This window comes from Belonocnema kinseyi, chromosome 7, assembly GCF_010883055.1.
Source record: "Belonocnema kinseyi isolate 2016_QV_RU_SX_M_011 chromosome 7, B_treatae_v1, whole genome shotgun sequence".
Classification (NCBI taxonomy): domain Eukaryota; kingdom Metazoa; phylum Arthropoda; class Insecta; order Hymenoptera; family Cynipidae; genus Belonocnema; species Belonocnema kinseyi.
In genome coordinates, this window is record NC_046663.1 from 1,377,284 (window position 1) to 1,393,205 (window position 15,922).

Sequence of the window (15,922 nt, forward strand, 5' to 3'; positions counted from 1 at the left end):
TGGCTCGGTGGACAGAGATTTCCAGACAACGAAGACGTCATTAATGGCCTCTGTAAGTGCTTATTTTGAGGAACTTCCGAAAACGCACTTTTCTGAAGGATTCAAAAAACTTGAAAAGCGATTGACCAAGTGTGATGGTTGGACGACGACCGATTGTCGGTAGGTGTAAAAAGAGCCCTGAAGATTATGGGTTAGCTACGTCAGATACTTCAGGGTCTGCGAAAGTGGTCGTATAATTTGAATGAGACTTTGGGAAATTATAGTGTTCTGTAAGAGACAATTAGCATCCACAGGATTTTTTAACATTTTAAAATTTTCGGGAGTTACGCTATGCTGAATTTCGGCAGCACATTTTTAAATTTATCGATATTTCTGAAACCACGAAAAGAATTTTAATAAACTTTGAATCTAATTTAGAAGAAATTATATGATTTAATATTATAATAAATAATTTTTTTTGAATATTGAACAAAAAAAGTTAAAGAATTGCCTGCATTCAATTTTTTGTTAGTACAGCACCTGTTTACTTGTTTTTTATTTTTTACTTCCTATATCTTGAAGTTTTACGGCCACGTGTAAAGAAAATTATGAGAAAATTAAGAATCATTCATTTTTTGTTCCAATAGTTTAATTTTAAGTTTTTAACATGTCAAAAGATATAGAAAATAATTAAAATTTTTAGAAAATTCTGAAAAATTTGAGACATAATGTAGATTTTTGAAGACTACGAAAAAGAAGTTTTGAAGAATTTCAAATGGTTTCAAGAGAAAAAAAGTGAAGATTCCCAGGAAAATTTCAAAAGATTGTTCATGTTGAAAAAAGCATTTCAAGAAAAAATTGTAAAAGATTTTATCATTTTAAACATGATTTTCTAAACTGTCAAAAAAGAACGTACACGATTTTTAGGCAAAAATGTGCAGTTTGGAAAAATGATAAAATTTTAGAAAAAATTCGACTAAGTTTAAGAGATATTTAGAAGCCTTGAAAAAATTTCAACATGATTTAAAACTTGAAAAGATTTGTAATAATTTTAAACAGAATGTGCTTTTTTCACGATTTCGAAAAAAAGGTTTGAAAGAATTTTGAAACGTTTCAAGAAATTACATTTTTTGGTAAGAACTAGTTTTTAGAAAAATCGTCTCTTTCAGTAAAAGTGTGATACTTTTTGGTTAAACATATAAATGTCTGATTTCAAAATAATCTGTTTGATTGAGAATTCCCATACCTTGTTGAAATTGGTATTTTTTTCATTTAAAATAAAATTTGTTGAAATATCAAGAATTAAATTTTTGACTTAGAATTAATCTCTCTTGGTTGAAAATGTTATTACTTTGTTGAAAATTCGTCTCTTTGGGCAGAAAATTAATCCTCTTCGTTGATAATTAATTTGTTATAATTGATGATTTAACTATTTTGTTGAAAATTATTATTATTCGAATGATTTTGACTGCTCTAGATTAAAAATAAACATCTAATTTGGATGGAAATTAACTTGATTATTAGTTGCACAACTATTTAAAATTTAATTCTTTCCTGGTATAAAATTCATCCTTTTTTTTGAAAACACATTTATTTCATTGAAAATTTGTCTTTATTGATAGCAAATTTTTTTTTTTCTTTTATTGAAGTTTTTTATTTTTAGTTGAAAATTCATCTTATTGGTTAAAAGTATGACTATTTTTTTAAAAGTAATCTGTTTGAATTGGTAATTAAACCACTTGAGTGAAAGTTAAACTACATAGTTGAAAATTTAGCTTTTTAGTCAAAAAGCCTTTTTCTTTTATTTAAAATTAATTTTGAACTGAAAATGTTAATTTTCAATTTTTTTAAGATAGATCTTTTGAGATGAAGGTTCGAAGATTCAGATAAACTTTTATTTCTTTCTTGAGCAAAACATTGTTATTTGTTGAACAACTTTTCTCCCACAGCTATGAATTGTTTGAAGTAATATTTTAAACACGCGACCTTTTTGGGTAAATACAATCAATCAAAGAGGCATTTTTGGAAAAATGGTTAAAATTTTGTTTTATTGTAATTAAAAATTCAACCAAATAGTTGAATTTTCAAATAAAATATAAATATATTTAACGAAAAGAATTTCGTAAGCAAGAAGATCCATTTACCATCGACACCGAAAGGAACTCTATATTGTACGGATATATATAAGACATTCCACACCATATGTGTTACAAAAAATTTTTTTCCAGAAAAATATCTTTTTTTCTTTAACAATTAAAAATATTTGATGCGTATTTTTTTATTTCAATATGACATGCAAAGAATTGGAGAAAATTAAAAAAAATTACGTCTATAAAAAAGTAACTTTTTTCATTTGTTTATACTGCAATATTCAATAAAAATATGGATATTCATACAGAAGGTAAAATGGGGTCCTTTTCCTCAACTTTTGAATAAAGTATAATAAAACTCACTTTAATTATTTATTTGATAATACAAATTAAATATTTATAACCAAATAGATTTTTTCAATTTGGACCTGTTTTTTTATTTATTTTAAAGAGTGGACTAAGCGTTTTTCTTAATCTGGTAAAAATTTGGGAGTGGGTATTTAAATACTTTCGAAGCAATGAATTTTTGAATAGTGGCTAGCGCGCGCGCGAAGCGTACCGCAGTGCGATTCGCTCGGGCTGTGACTCAACTGCCTATGCGATAGGTAAAACACAACCATCCACTTGTTAAAATCGTAAATTATTATGTTGTTAATTTTATATATTCACAATTTATTGCTATTTGAAAATAGATTTTAGTATACTTTATTTGAAAGTTGAGGAAAAGTCCCACATTTTATTTTCTGTACAAATTTTTATATCTTTGTTCAATATTGCAGTATAAGCAATTAAAAAAAGGTAGTTTTTTATGAAAATAAAATTAAAAAAAAAAAAATCTCAAAACCCTTGCAGGTTATATTCAAATAAAAAATATGTATCGAATATTTTTGGGTGTTAAACAATAAAAAAAAATATATTTGAGGTGAAAACAGAATTTTTGTGGCAAATATTGTGTAAAATCTTCCATATATGTATTTCTTGTCACGTGATTAGGCGTGAACTTAAGAACCTGATTTGTAAATATGATATATAAGCAGGGTAGACTAAATTGAAAATAATTTTAAATAACAAAAACAAAACATGCAATTGTCTATAATATCAAACTTACAAAAATTTGTTTCTTCTTGGTGATTTAGAAATTTTCGGTTCAATAAAAATACATACATGTTTTAAAATTAAAATTTGTATTTGCCATCTTTCCAATTGTAGCAAAATGGTGAAAATTTGTAGTATTTTAACAATATTGATTATTTACAATATCTGGGATGTTCAAAAGAAAATGTACTTCCGAAAACATATGTCGAATTTAGATTGCGTCCTACCAAGAACAATTAAAAAAATATATACCATAATATCATTAAAATCAACACAGTTATAAAATTTAACGAAGGAAAGTACCAAAATTTTCCATTCTGAATATCTCCTAATTTTTTTGATTTTTTCAAAAATTATTTTAAGGTTTTTCTTTTTATGCCTGAGAGAATAAATACTACATTTTTCACCAAAATTATTAACAATAGCTGAAATTCTTCAGATGATGTGACATGAAATTGCTCGTGAGTAATTTTCAAGTGGGTAATTTTGAATCTTTTCGCCTCGAAATAAAAAGGGAAGCCTTATCACGTGCAAGTAATTTTTGTTGCAGATGAAGATTATTCTGAAATCAATTTAAAAATTACACTTTCTTTTTGTCTGTTCAGCCAAATACAATTTTTTAAGTGATTAACTGCAGAGCGCATCCATAACTATATATCTACAAAATCTATTTTCGTCATTGAAAATAATATCATAAAAGCTCAAAATCTGCCTCCTCCATAAAAAGAGGGGCGCCTAAATGAACTATTGTTGGACAATTTGAAGAAAAATCCAGACTTTTTAGGACAAGTAAGTATAAGGTAAAAGTCCCAATTTGGGCGAATGTAAGGATTTGTTTGGCGTATTTTGCTTGTAAAAGTATTTTAAATCGTATGAATCGATAAAAGTTCCTAATACCGCACATTTTGAACATTTTTCATCAATACTTTGTCTGCTTATCGATATAAACTAACCATTTTTACTGAATAATCAAGAATATTTCATGCTTTACCGATGAACCTATTGGCGCGAATGAATTTTTCCTCTGACCCAATTTGGGCTCATTAAATGTCCCAATTTGGGCGAATGACGCTATGTTATACTTCCTACAGTAGATGGATATTATCATTGATTAAAACTGACTCCTAATTTAATTTGTCATTAGGAATTTCACAATTTTAACGTAAAAAATTCTCAGCGTGATAAATCACGTAATTGAAAGAAAAAGAATATTTTTATTGTTTGCATTTTTTAATTGGCTATCTCATTGTTGCTATGAGTCCTACACTGTTAAAAATAATATTAAATTTAATATACTCATGTGTGTTAAAATTAATATATGAAGTATATAAAATCGCCATTAAGAGCGCGTATATTAAATTTCATATACATTCATGTTGATCACCTACATGAAAAATCATATAATTTCATTTTTCACAAATTTAAAATAAGTTTAGCTGTAATTTTAGTTTCTAAATAATAAAACATGATACATTCTTTCTGTTAACCAAAAATAAAATTCGATTACAAGTCGAAAAGTTTAATTAAGCAAATAAATAACAGACTTAACCCACAATTAATTGTATTCCCCTTAAATTTTGACCACTTAGAGCAAAATTAGGAAAAAATTTACCCGTACATTGCACTTTCTTTATAAATAACAACTGAGTCTACGAATTGTATAATATTAATTTCATTGGGAATATTTGACAAGGTTTAAAGAAATGAAAACAGGTTGAGTTTTCACGCACATTGCTATACTGACCTGTATATTAAATTTAATACACATGTATATTAAATTCACTACACCAATGTATGTTGAATTTCAGTAGCGGTAGTGCATATTTGCTTCACACACATGTATATTAAACCTCATACAGATTTTTCTAACAGTGTATATCAAAAATTTCCTAAATCAATTCTAGAATGTGAATTAAATTAAAATCAATTAAAAATTCTAACTGAGCGGAAATACTAATACTTGAATTTTGTAGATTGATGTTGAAACGGGAGAAACCAGAACATATAGAGAATTAGCCGATGAAAGCGTTCGCTGTGCAATATGGCTTCAAAAAGAAGAAATAGGCCCAGGTGACATCATCGCTCTGTGCACCCACAATAGCCTTGCAGCATGGGTTCCTTATTGTGCAACTTTCTACATCGGAGCGAATCTTAATCCATGGTTCCACGATTGGTAATCTGGTAAAGTAATTTTTATAAAAATTAAACTATAATAATTTATTTACTGAAAAGACGGACCAACGACATGATAATGGGCCAATTCTGGACCCATATTGGGACGAAACCACCAGCCTTGGCGCAGTATTGACCAATAGCTACTTTTTCATGGGACAAAATAGCCTTTATGAGAACACAAACACGCACAGTAAATTCTAGTATCAAAGGAAATATTTTTTTCTCAATAGAGTTCATTTTGCTCAAATGCATCTTAAAGTATTCCCGAATATTTCTATGTCCCCACTCTCAGCTGGAAAGCACTTGGACCTCAAGCTTCAGGATCAAAGTACTATCTCACGAAATCTGTCGCAATAATTATGAGTCTTGCGGAATGCTATTCTTTGATGTACAATTGAAAATAATAAATATTAATACTAAAGAAATCCTACGACCCAATCAGCTGGGTGAGATTATTATCAAACAGACGCATATGATGAAGTTTTACTTTCAAAATCCAAAAGCCACTAAAGAAGTAATCGATTATGAAGGTAGAGAGAATTTTCATTTTCAGTTTTTTATTATTTACATACATAATCAAAAGGTGTGTTTGTATTTCGTGTTTATTATATACAAATTTTCTATTTAAAAGATACATTTTTATTTGAATAGGTTGGCTTCACACGTCAGATATAATTACTAGAAATCATTCAATTTTCAGTTTGTATATACACTCAAGAAAGTTCTCCTTGTATTAGAAGTATGCTTCTCGACAGAAATATAATTTTCTAACGTTAAAAGGAATTTCATTTATATAAGAAGGGGACCTTTAGGTCTGCTTTTTTTTTAAATTAATACTATCCTCAATAAAAGGTACATACCAAAAGTTCTCTGAGAAAAATTAAGAATACGAAATTTTGACTCATTTTCGAGAAGAATGAATTTTAAAAATTGCGAACGGAAGTATTATTAAGCTGTATTTTTTTTAATTACTTTTTAAAAATAAAAATGCTTGTTTATTCTATTTTTGATTAACATTTAATATAATTATGCTAATTAATGCTTATTTTTTCCTTATTGTCAGTAAAAACTTTGTCGTATTTTTATTATCACGCGCTTGTACAATTGTGCATTTTATTAAAATTCTTTATTCTTTAACAGCTTCTAGTATTTACGTTTTTAAATCAGAGAAGGAGAAAAGTGCTGTAAAAAATTTTCAACATATAATACAAAGATAAATTGTTTTACGCAAACTAGATAAAAAATACACATAAATAATAGACAATTATCTTTAATACGTGAAAATAGACTTTCATGGCGCGTATGATTCTTGTTACTAAACGTTTGTGAAATGAGTCAATGCATCTACTGATATTTCATATTTAATATTGAAATTATCATTTAAAACACTTTTTTCCTACTTTAATTTAAAAATATAAATACTAGAAACTATTGAAGTATGAAGAATTTTGATAAAAAGCATAATCGTCAAAACGAGTGATAATAAAAATACGATAAACAAAGTTTCTACTTAAAATAAGACATAAATAATCATAATTAGCACGGGTAGCGAGAATCTAAGGCGCAACCTAGCGGCAATCAGCCAAGCACTCTAACAGGGAGCTTCCCACGCTTCAAAATCTTTTTACATCGGCTTGATGACTGTCTGTATGCAATCTTTTAAACGCATTTTTCTCGAAAATGGGTTGAAATTGCGACTTCTTTATTTTTTTAAGAAAACCTCTCGTATGTACCTTTCATTGAGGAGAGTATTAATTTAAACAAAAAAAGAATATCTAAGGGTCCCCTAGTGAAAAAGAATCTATTAGCAGCAAACATTAGACTTTTGCATGAAGCCTTCTACTTGATTCCCATTCTTCCTTCTCGTAGAAGGACAATAGGGGGGGTATATTTTTGTTATGACCCATACAATAAATTCGAAGGATAGCAGCAATTTACGAAACAAACGCACAGTTCAAATTTATGAAATTCCATCCTTCCTCGCGTGTAGAATTTATGAGCGACTAAAATTTATCTTGTATAAAAACATAAGTATTTTGTATCACTGAATCGCAAAATCAGAATGAAATTTTACATGACAGATAACAAATTTTATTTCAACAAAACCAATCAGTTTTAGCCATGAGGCCTCGAATTCTAATTTTCAGTATTGATCGGCATATGTGCCCATTTTCTGACATTTTTTAAAAGTTCATTTTAGCGATTTTCACATTGACTGTTCTAATAATTCCATCTGTGCCAGGGAATGTTGCAGTGACGCGACCCAGTAAGCATTCCATTGGTGGAATGTTGTCCTTTTTTTAGGAGCACGATTGAACCCTCCTTTATCGGATGTTCACCGTGGCTCCATTTGTGTCAAATACTTAACTCGTTCAGATATCCTTTATATCACCGCTTGCAAAAAGCTTGACGTTTTTTCTGAATTTGCAGCCATATCGCCGATGTAGTAAGCGACCTTGAACTAAGGTCCAGCTCTGGTGAACTCGTCAGAGATGCACCTATTAGAAAGTGACCAGGCGCTAGAGCAAGAATATCGGGGGGATCAGGTAAAATGGGTGCAAGAGGACGTGAGTTTTTGACACTTTTGAAATGATGTTAGAATATTTTAATTGATGATTTCCATATTCCTCCAAAATGAGGCGACAAAGGGGGAATGAATTTCCATTTAATTGTTTGATCGCTAAGAAACTGACTGACTCTTTCGTTATGAGCTTCGGTTTGTATTAAATTCTGAATTTCTTTTAATTCGTTATATGCGCCTGCAAAATTGGAACCATTGTGGAATAAATAAAATTGGGTTTACCACGCCTAGCTACGAGTCGACAAAAGACAGACAAGAAATCCTCGGTAGACATATCAGTTATTACCTCAAGATATACTGCCTTAACAGCTAGACAACTAAATAATGCGATGTAAACCTTAAATCGAGACCTATTGAGATACTTTCTTTCTTTGACAAAAAGTGAACGAAAATGATTCACCCCAATATTACAAAACGGGAAGCCCCTTTTGTATTCAGCTGTAATAGGATTAGCACGTAAGCATCTGATGCATTTGAGAATGATTTTTCGTAGTTGATTGCGACCAACGAGGGGCCGAAATAGTCGTCGCAAAGCATAGAGTGTTGTTTGAATTGCATCGTATTTGTCACGCAAGTATTTTTACTGAATAATTAAGTCTGTGGCATGATTTAAGCGTGGCAAAAGCATGGGATGTTTTTGAGAATGGGGAATAGTAGAGTTCTCTAATCTGCGTCTTACTCTTATGATTCCATCTCGATCAAGGAAGGGGTCAAGTGAATCGATGGTGCTTTTTTCTACCCTCGTTTCACTTCTTAGATCTTTGATCTAAGAGAATTACTTTGATGAGGGTGTTCATTTGGATTGCACGGATTATCAAATTTTCAGCATTCATCAATTTGGATACTTTCAGGAACCCTGTCCGATGAACCTTAGCTTTCATGCGAAGACAATACGCAACTATTCGTTTTAATTCTGAATATGACGAGAATTTGTAAAAAAAATACTCATTCAGGTAGAATTGTCAAAAATATTTCTTTTTCAAAGCCGGGCATTTTCTTGGCTATTTGGATTTTAATTTTAGGCCATGTAGGTTCCTATTTTTTTAGCAAGTTTGGTCCAAATTTCCAAAGGTTGTTTTTAATAAATGTGACCAGCATTTGTCCTCGTGATAGAGCATCCGCTGGGGTACTGTCTGATCTTAGATATCTCTAATTGTGAGGATTTGTTTTCTCTTGTATCTCCGAAACTCGATTAGCTATAAAGGTCTCTAAGCAAGGAGAAGATGCATCTATAAAAAAAAATACGAATCTTGAAACTGCCCAAAAGGCGGTGTTACTAATACAAATTGTGATGCATTTTTCTACTGTTGTGTATAATTTCGAAACTTATTGTGCAACGCAGAGTTCTAGACGTGCTATTGGGATGGTTTTTAAAGGGGTTACTCTGAATTTGGCATAAAGCACTCTACTCTCAATGTGACCTTGATTGTTTGTCGAACTGATGTACATGCAGGCTACATAACCCTTCTCACTAGCATTACAAAATCCGTGCAACTGGATATTGATAGCACCTTGGATTATCTCTTGTTTGAAACTCAAATAATTGACAAGAGTTAATTCTGAACAAAATTGATGAAATAAAGAATAAAATCGTCTGTTACTTCTTTTATTACAAACTTTGATCAATCCTATGTGACACTCAAAAGGCAATTGCGCGATTAATTCGAAGCACAACAACAATTTACGAACGAAAATCTAACATCATGACACAATTTTTAAACACATCCAAATAAAACCATTTTAGAAACAACTCTTCTGTCAAATTATCTCCAAAATATCTAGAAAATTCCAAACCAATCGAATTCGGTAAAATTTGTTATTTTTTCACTTGACGAATGCTCTTTCTGATCAGAATTTAAATAGCCATACTTTGCGGCTTCATCAAAAAGTGCCAGAAACGAGTCTAAAACCTCTTGTCCATTCGGAATGATTTGTTCTGCTGGGAGTAAGAAGCCTTTTTTTCCCTGGTCACGCAATTCATAAACAAATACAACAGGAAGTTTCAAATTTGCTTTCACCCAGTCAATTGAACCGCCAGTGGCAACGTCTGTAAAAAGCATATTTTCTTAATAAAATATATTTTTTAATTGTTAAGATAATAGAAAATTTTTATAATTTGTTACTATGTGAGAAATATAGGTTAGGGCCGATAAAGATAAGTGTTATAGAAGAGACATTTGGCATTCAAAGGATTTTTAAATACTTCTCTGCAACAAAAATTAACTTCACAGGATAAACTTTACACAAATATCGGTTAAACTTTCTTTTGTTTTTCCACGACAAACACATGTTTTTTGAAAGACGCGAAGTTGACTAAACCAAACTTTATCGTTAAAAAAATTCCTGCAACAAATTTTATTCTTAGTTTTTTCTGTGAGAGTTACGCTATGTTGAATTTCGTTTGTAAACAAAATTGATAGAAAATTTAAAATGATTGAAGTTTTATTTTAAAAGATTAATTCTAAGTTTAGAATACTTCCAAAGGTATGAAAAATAATTAAAATTTGGAGAAGATTTCTAAACATTTAAAACATAATGTAGATTTTTTAATATTTCGAAAAAGAAGCTTTTTTAAAAATTTTGAATGGTTTCAATGGTTTGAAAAATGAATTTTAAGAGAAAATGGTAAAAGATTTAAAATTTTCAAAAATTATAAAAATGATAAAAATGTTCAGTTTTGCAAGATTAGAAAATTTGAGACAAAATTCGAGTATGTTTCAGGGATATTTAGAAGGTATGAAATTATTCAAAAATAATTAAAAAATTGAAAAGATCTGTAAGAATTTTGAACGAAATGCGCGTTTTTCAAGAAATTCGTCTCTTTCGTTAAAAGTGTGATATTTTTTTGTTAGACATGTAACTGTTTGTTTAAAAAATGATATGTTTGATTGACAATTCCCATACTTTGTTTAAAAATTTGTCTTTTTTGTTTAGAATTTATCTTTCTTGATTGAAAATGTAATTATTTTGTTGAAAATTCGTCTGTTTTGCCAAAAATCAATCTTCTTAGTTGATAATTAATTTTTCATAATTAATGATTTCACTATTTTCTTGAAGATGATTATTACTTGCATAAATTTAACTGCTCTAGATTAAAAATAAAAACTTATTTTGGATGAAAATCAACTTGGTTAATAGTTTTAAAGCTTTCTCAACAATTTTTTTGTTTGTGTAAAATTCATCCTTTTAGTAAAAAAATTCATCTATTTAATTGAAAATTTATCTTTATTGTAAGAAAATTCGTTTTTTCAGTAGAAATTTTTGTGTGAAAAATGCGTCTCTTTTCGTGAAAAAGTAATCCTTTATGGTTAAAAATGAAGCTGTTTGGTTTAAAATTAAGCTGTTTCATCAATTCATCTATTTAATTAAAAATTTTTCTTTATTGTTAGAAATCTTTTTTATAGCAGAAACATTTTAATACAAAATTCGTCCCTTTTCGTAAAAATTTAATCCTTTTTGGTTAAAATGTAACTGATTAAAACTTATTCTGTTTTGGTTGAGGATTCATCTACTTGATTAAAAGGTGGTCTAAGGGTTGATTTTATTTTTGAAATTTTGATTTGATGCATCTAAAATCTTCAAAAATATATTTTTTTTTCAATAATCTTCGAAAAATTATATTAAAATCTGAGCAAAAAAAAAAACATGAAAAATAAGTTTTTATTTAAAAGTTTAATTTTTATTAAGAAATGTTTTTACCCTAGAATCAAAAAACTATACACGCGCATAGCGCGCGATTGATGACGCTAGTGAAATAAAAATGTAATTATATAATAATAAATAGGGAATAAGATTTTTTATATACATCTACATCTTTCTTCCAAATTTTTTATTTTTAATAATATTCTTATAAATGACACAAGGGTGAAACTGGACATACACCTTAAATGAAGGAAAATGTCAAATCGTTAACATGCTAAGAATATTAAAAATATTTCATAAGGTAAGTTTTTTTTATGGAATGATTAAAAGTGGTAAGCTCGAAGATAATTTTGACAAAATTAGGAAGAAAAATCATTTCCAGTATTTGAAATATCGTTAATGAAAATTTTACTTTGTAATTTCGTACCACACTTATCCATATCGGTCCTATATAAAAAAATTTCTCAATTGGATTTATATACATACACAATGTCTCCACAATATTTCCATATCGATAATATGTACCATATCTTTCACTAAGAGCTTCAACTGTCTTTTGTGCAATAGCTCGCTGAAATCATAAATTTCCTTTCATTATTATAACTGCCTGTTAATTCAATGAATTATTTGTTAAGCAATGCAGCTCAATAATTGCAATTCTCATGGAATATAGTCACTTCACCATTTTTTCAAATATATGCATAAGTTTTACTCAATTCTGTACTTCGCATTAAGCCTCACTTACGATATGGTTCTTTAGAGCAACAGACGATAGAGGCTATGTTTCTTTTCTTTTTAATTGCAAAAAAAAATTTGAGAAGAACCCTTGTGATATACTGATGTAGTTTCATAATCACAACAAGCGAGAAATTAAACATTTTGGTTAGCTCAATACGTAAGCTTTTAAGAAGAAACCAGAAAATCAATATCCCCGACAACACTTCATTATCTTTGTATATATTTTATCTATATAAAGGCAGAAATAATAATGATTTTAACACACACAAAATATTCAGTAGTATATTATGCACAAAAGGGGAAAAGAGGCGCACACAAAAAACTGAAAACATATACAAATCAAAAAAGTTCCTTTCCCCATGACTTATACTTTATTTTAAATAATAAATGCAAGTATTATATGATATAAAGGAAATTGAGTTTGTTCTGAAATACTTTTTCAAAGTTTGAAATTGAGAAATTTCAAGTTTTACTCATGCAAGTAACTGATGCCACGCCACTGTACCGAAAAAATAGCCCACTTTCACCAATTAAACCAAGCCGAACGAGCTAAAGACTAAACGTACCGACTCTTCGTAATTATCAAGTTTTTCATCGGTATGTCCATACGGGAACATCAAAAGTTGTGAATAACTGTGGAAGGATATGTAAGCAAAAAGTTTTTCAGAAATGGATTCCAGATACTCTGCCAAAGAACGTGTCTCAATTTCACTGAATGCTGATGTTCCGGAATATGTCGCGTGACATGGATTTTTGGTGGTCCCATCACCTTAAAATTTGCAAATATCTGAGGTTAATTATAGCTGGCGTGAATAACACTGAATCAGCAAATGACCTTTAAATGATAATAAGACTAATAAGGTAGCTCGGAGCTCTACTTTTCCATTTGAATCCCCAATTTCTGTTGGGATCAACTCCATGGCATGCAGGAGAAACTGGCTTTCTTGTTTTTCGCCAAAGTCGATTCTGCAGGTTCGTACATGAAAAAATATAATAAACTGTTTGAAAAAGTCTGATTTTTTTATTTTTCGATTTTTTAAAATTTGAGAATACCCACCGTCGAGTGAGAGTACACATAGCCATCGGGATTGCAAACAGGAAATATGTACCAATCGTATTTCTGTGCTAGATTTTTTACATTTGGATCTTGGCTAGTCAAAAGTTCATTGAGGAGATATGTGGCTGTAGCTGGAGAAATCCACTCTCGTGCATGCATACCGCCCTCAATAAATACTCCGGGATTCCCCTCAGCAAACGATAATTTTACACCAATAATTCGACGACCTTTGTAACTCCAACCACCATATATCACTCTTATATTATCTGGATATTCGTTTTCAAGGTATTCCAGCCATTCATTTATGTCACTCAGGGTATGGTACTGTTTCCAATTAAAGCCGCCTTCTGGGGAACTGTATTTAAAAACATCTTCGGAATCCATCAACTTCTGAACATCTTTGATGTATAATTGGTAATCGAAATAATTAGACCTCATTAAATTTTTGAATACTGGCACAATTGTTGGCGATATCATCAAATCTACCGAAGCATTTACATGTGTTGGCGGTTTCCAGAAAGAATACAACTGTAATAATATTAGCTTATTATACTGAAAACTCGATTTTTCTCCGAATTGGATAAATTGAGACAATTATTAATTTTATCCTTGACTAAAGGATTTTTAAAAACATTTAAACAACCCCAGGCAAAATCCTAATACTCGGCAAGTCCTCCCTGTATGCTCTGTCACGAAAAATAGAGTTCTGCGCGAGTTTGAAGGGAGCTTTTAATAAATTTACTGTGCCCGCCTAGTACTCTCTTAAATCTCTATCACGAGAAATCAAGCAAAACACGAGTCTGAGGAGAAGGAGTGCACGCAGAAGATAGAAGAGAGTACGAAAGGAGCTTGGAGGGAGCTCGGAGCGATATCAATGAAAACCTAATTAATATATAAAATAAAGCAATTCTGAAAATTTTGAAAAACTTCTTCAGAGTAATGAACATAGTTATGACATAGGCTGTCTAAAAGTCCCGGCATCGACAAGCTCCTATACGGAAGAGTGTCCCACTGAGGAAGAAACCTCAACTCCGGACGCCTGCACTCGAATGACTTCGAGCGAAACTTTTCGTACTACTAGTACGAGTAACCATTTTTTTAATTAACATTTTCAATTACGCCTAATCAACATTTCTTATTTTTGTTTAAATTTTGCAGATCAACATAATGGACAAACCTATAACTTGTGTCCTCCAGTAGAGAATAACGACGTGCCAATTTTTTCGGCATTCAGTGGTGAATCCATAGAGGATGAGTATCACATTACAAGAATTTAAAGTCATATTGAAAGTGTATTTAAAAATTATATAGATTTGTCAAATAAACAGTTACCTTAAAAAAATGTCTCATTGCGTTCTTTATGTAGCAGCGAGAATGGAGGAAGCACATACAGAGGTTGAGAAGAGCACTAGGAGAGGTTCCCGCGAATATATTAATTTTTCAACAAGTCCTCGTTTTTCCTCGAAAACGCTCGAAAATTGCGTATTTGGAAATAAGTAGGCTTCTGCGAGCATTGAAGAGGCTTTAGCGAGTACTTGTGACAGCTTGAATATTTTTTTGAAACCTCGCTACGTGCTCGCTCTCAATACTCAAAAATCAGCTGCGCGAACTCGATTTGACAGAGAACTAGGAGAGCACGGAGGGAGTTTTAGGATATTGCCTCGGGAAATTCAGTAATTAATAAAAAGCTATAAAACCAATATTGTATCATGTATGAGTACTTACGGTTTCATAATTTTCTTCCAGATCCTGAAGTAACTGAACTTGATGATAGGTACTCGGATAGATCCTGTAGACTTTAAAGTTTTTATACGAAACTTTAGGTTCTACTGTAGCTAGGACAAAAATAACTGTACTTGCAAAAATGGAAAGCCCCATTTTGTTATTTCTAGTATTATATGTATATACCAGTCAAACTAATAGTTCAACATTAAATATTTTCAAATTTATTGAAAACTACCCAATTTTTAGGATTACCCAAATAATTACGAAATTTTCTATACATTGGAATATTCAATCAAGTAAAAAATGACTTTCCAATTTTTAATGCTTAGTATCTTAGAATGTAAGAACTGTACCACTATACAATTGTAGGATATCCTTTCTGTCTCAGAGATCAACTTTTCTAGCGGAACATTCTCTTCATGCTCGCTTATAATACTTTCGGTGGTTTTACAAAAAAAGGCTTCATCACAGATTACGCTTTCTTACTTGAGTAACCTAATCGTTTTTACGCACTGTTGTGAAACAAAGCGTAGCCGATATGTCTCTGTTATTTAACTAGTATACATTGAGCGTATTTTACTGCTGGTTATATTCAATAATAATTGCTAATATCGTTCTCTTTAAATACTGATGCTTTATAAAGATAAAAGCATATACTTTCGATCATTATAATGAAAATAAATTCTTGCAAATAATACGATATTTAAACCTGGATTGCTTAATCAAATAGTAGCTCACATTAAAATAGTATTTCCCCTGTCTAATATCACAAAATAATCAAGATTAAATTTTAACAGATTTTGTTGTGCTCTTGAATTCCGAAAAAACCAATTGCCGCAT

At 30.4% G+C, this 15,922-nt stretch overlaps 1 protein-coding gene across 1 annotated transcript; it reads right to left on the bottom strand.

Annotated features, from left to right (window-relative positions):
- Positions 1–9,532: 9,532 nt before the first annotated feature.
- Positions 9,533–15,451, bottom strand: LOC117176752 (zinc carboxypeptidase-like). Its single transcript, XM_033367031.1, has 6 exons — positions 15,083–15,451; positions 13,358–13,885; positions 13,179–13,266; positions 12,867–13,069; positions 12,049–12,133; positions 9,533–9,967 (listed from the first exon to the last, which is right to left on the bottom strand). The coding sequence occupies exons 1-6, from the start codon at positions 15,233–15,235 to the stop codon at positions 9,699–9,701; spliced, it is 1,326 nt and encodes a 441-aa protein (XP_033222922.1). The 5' UTR covers positions 15,236–15,451; the 3' UTR covers positions 9,533–9,698.
- Between the last annotated feature and the right edge of the window lie 471 nt (positions 15,452–15,922).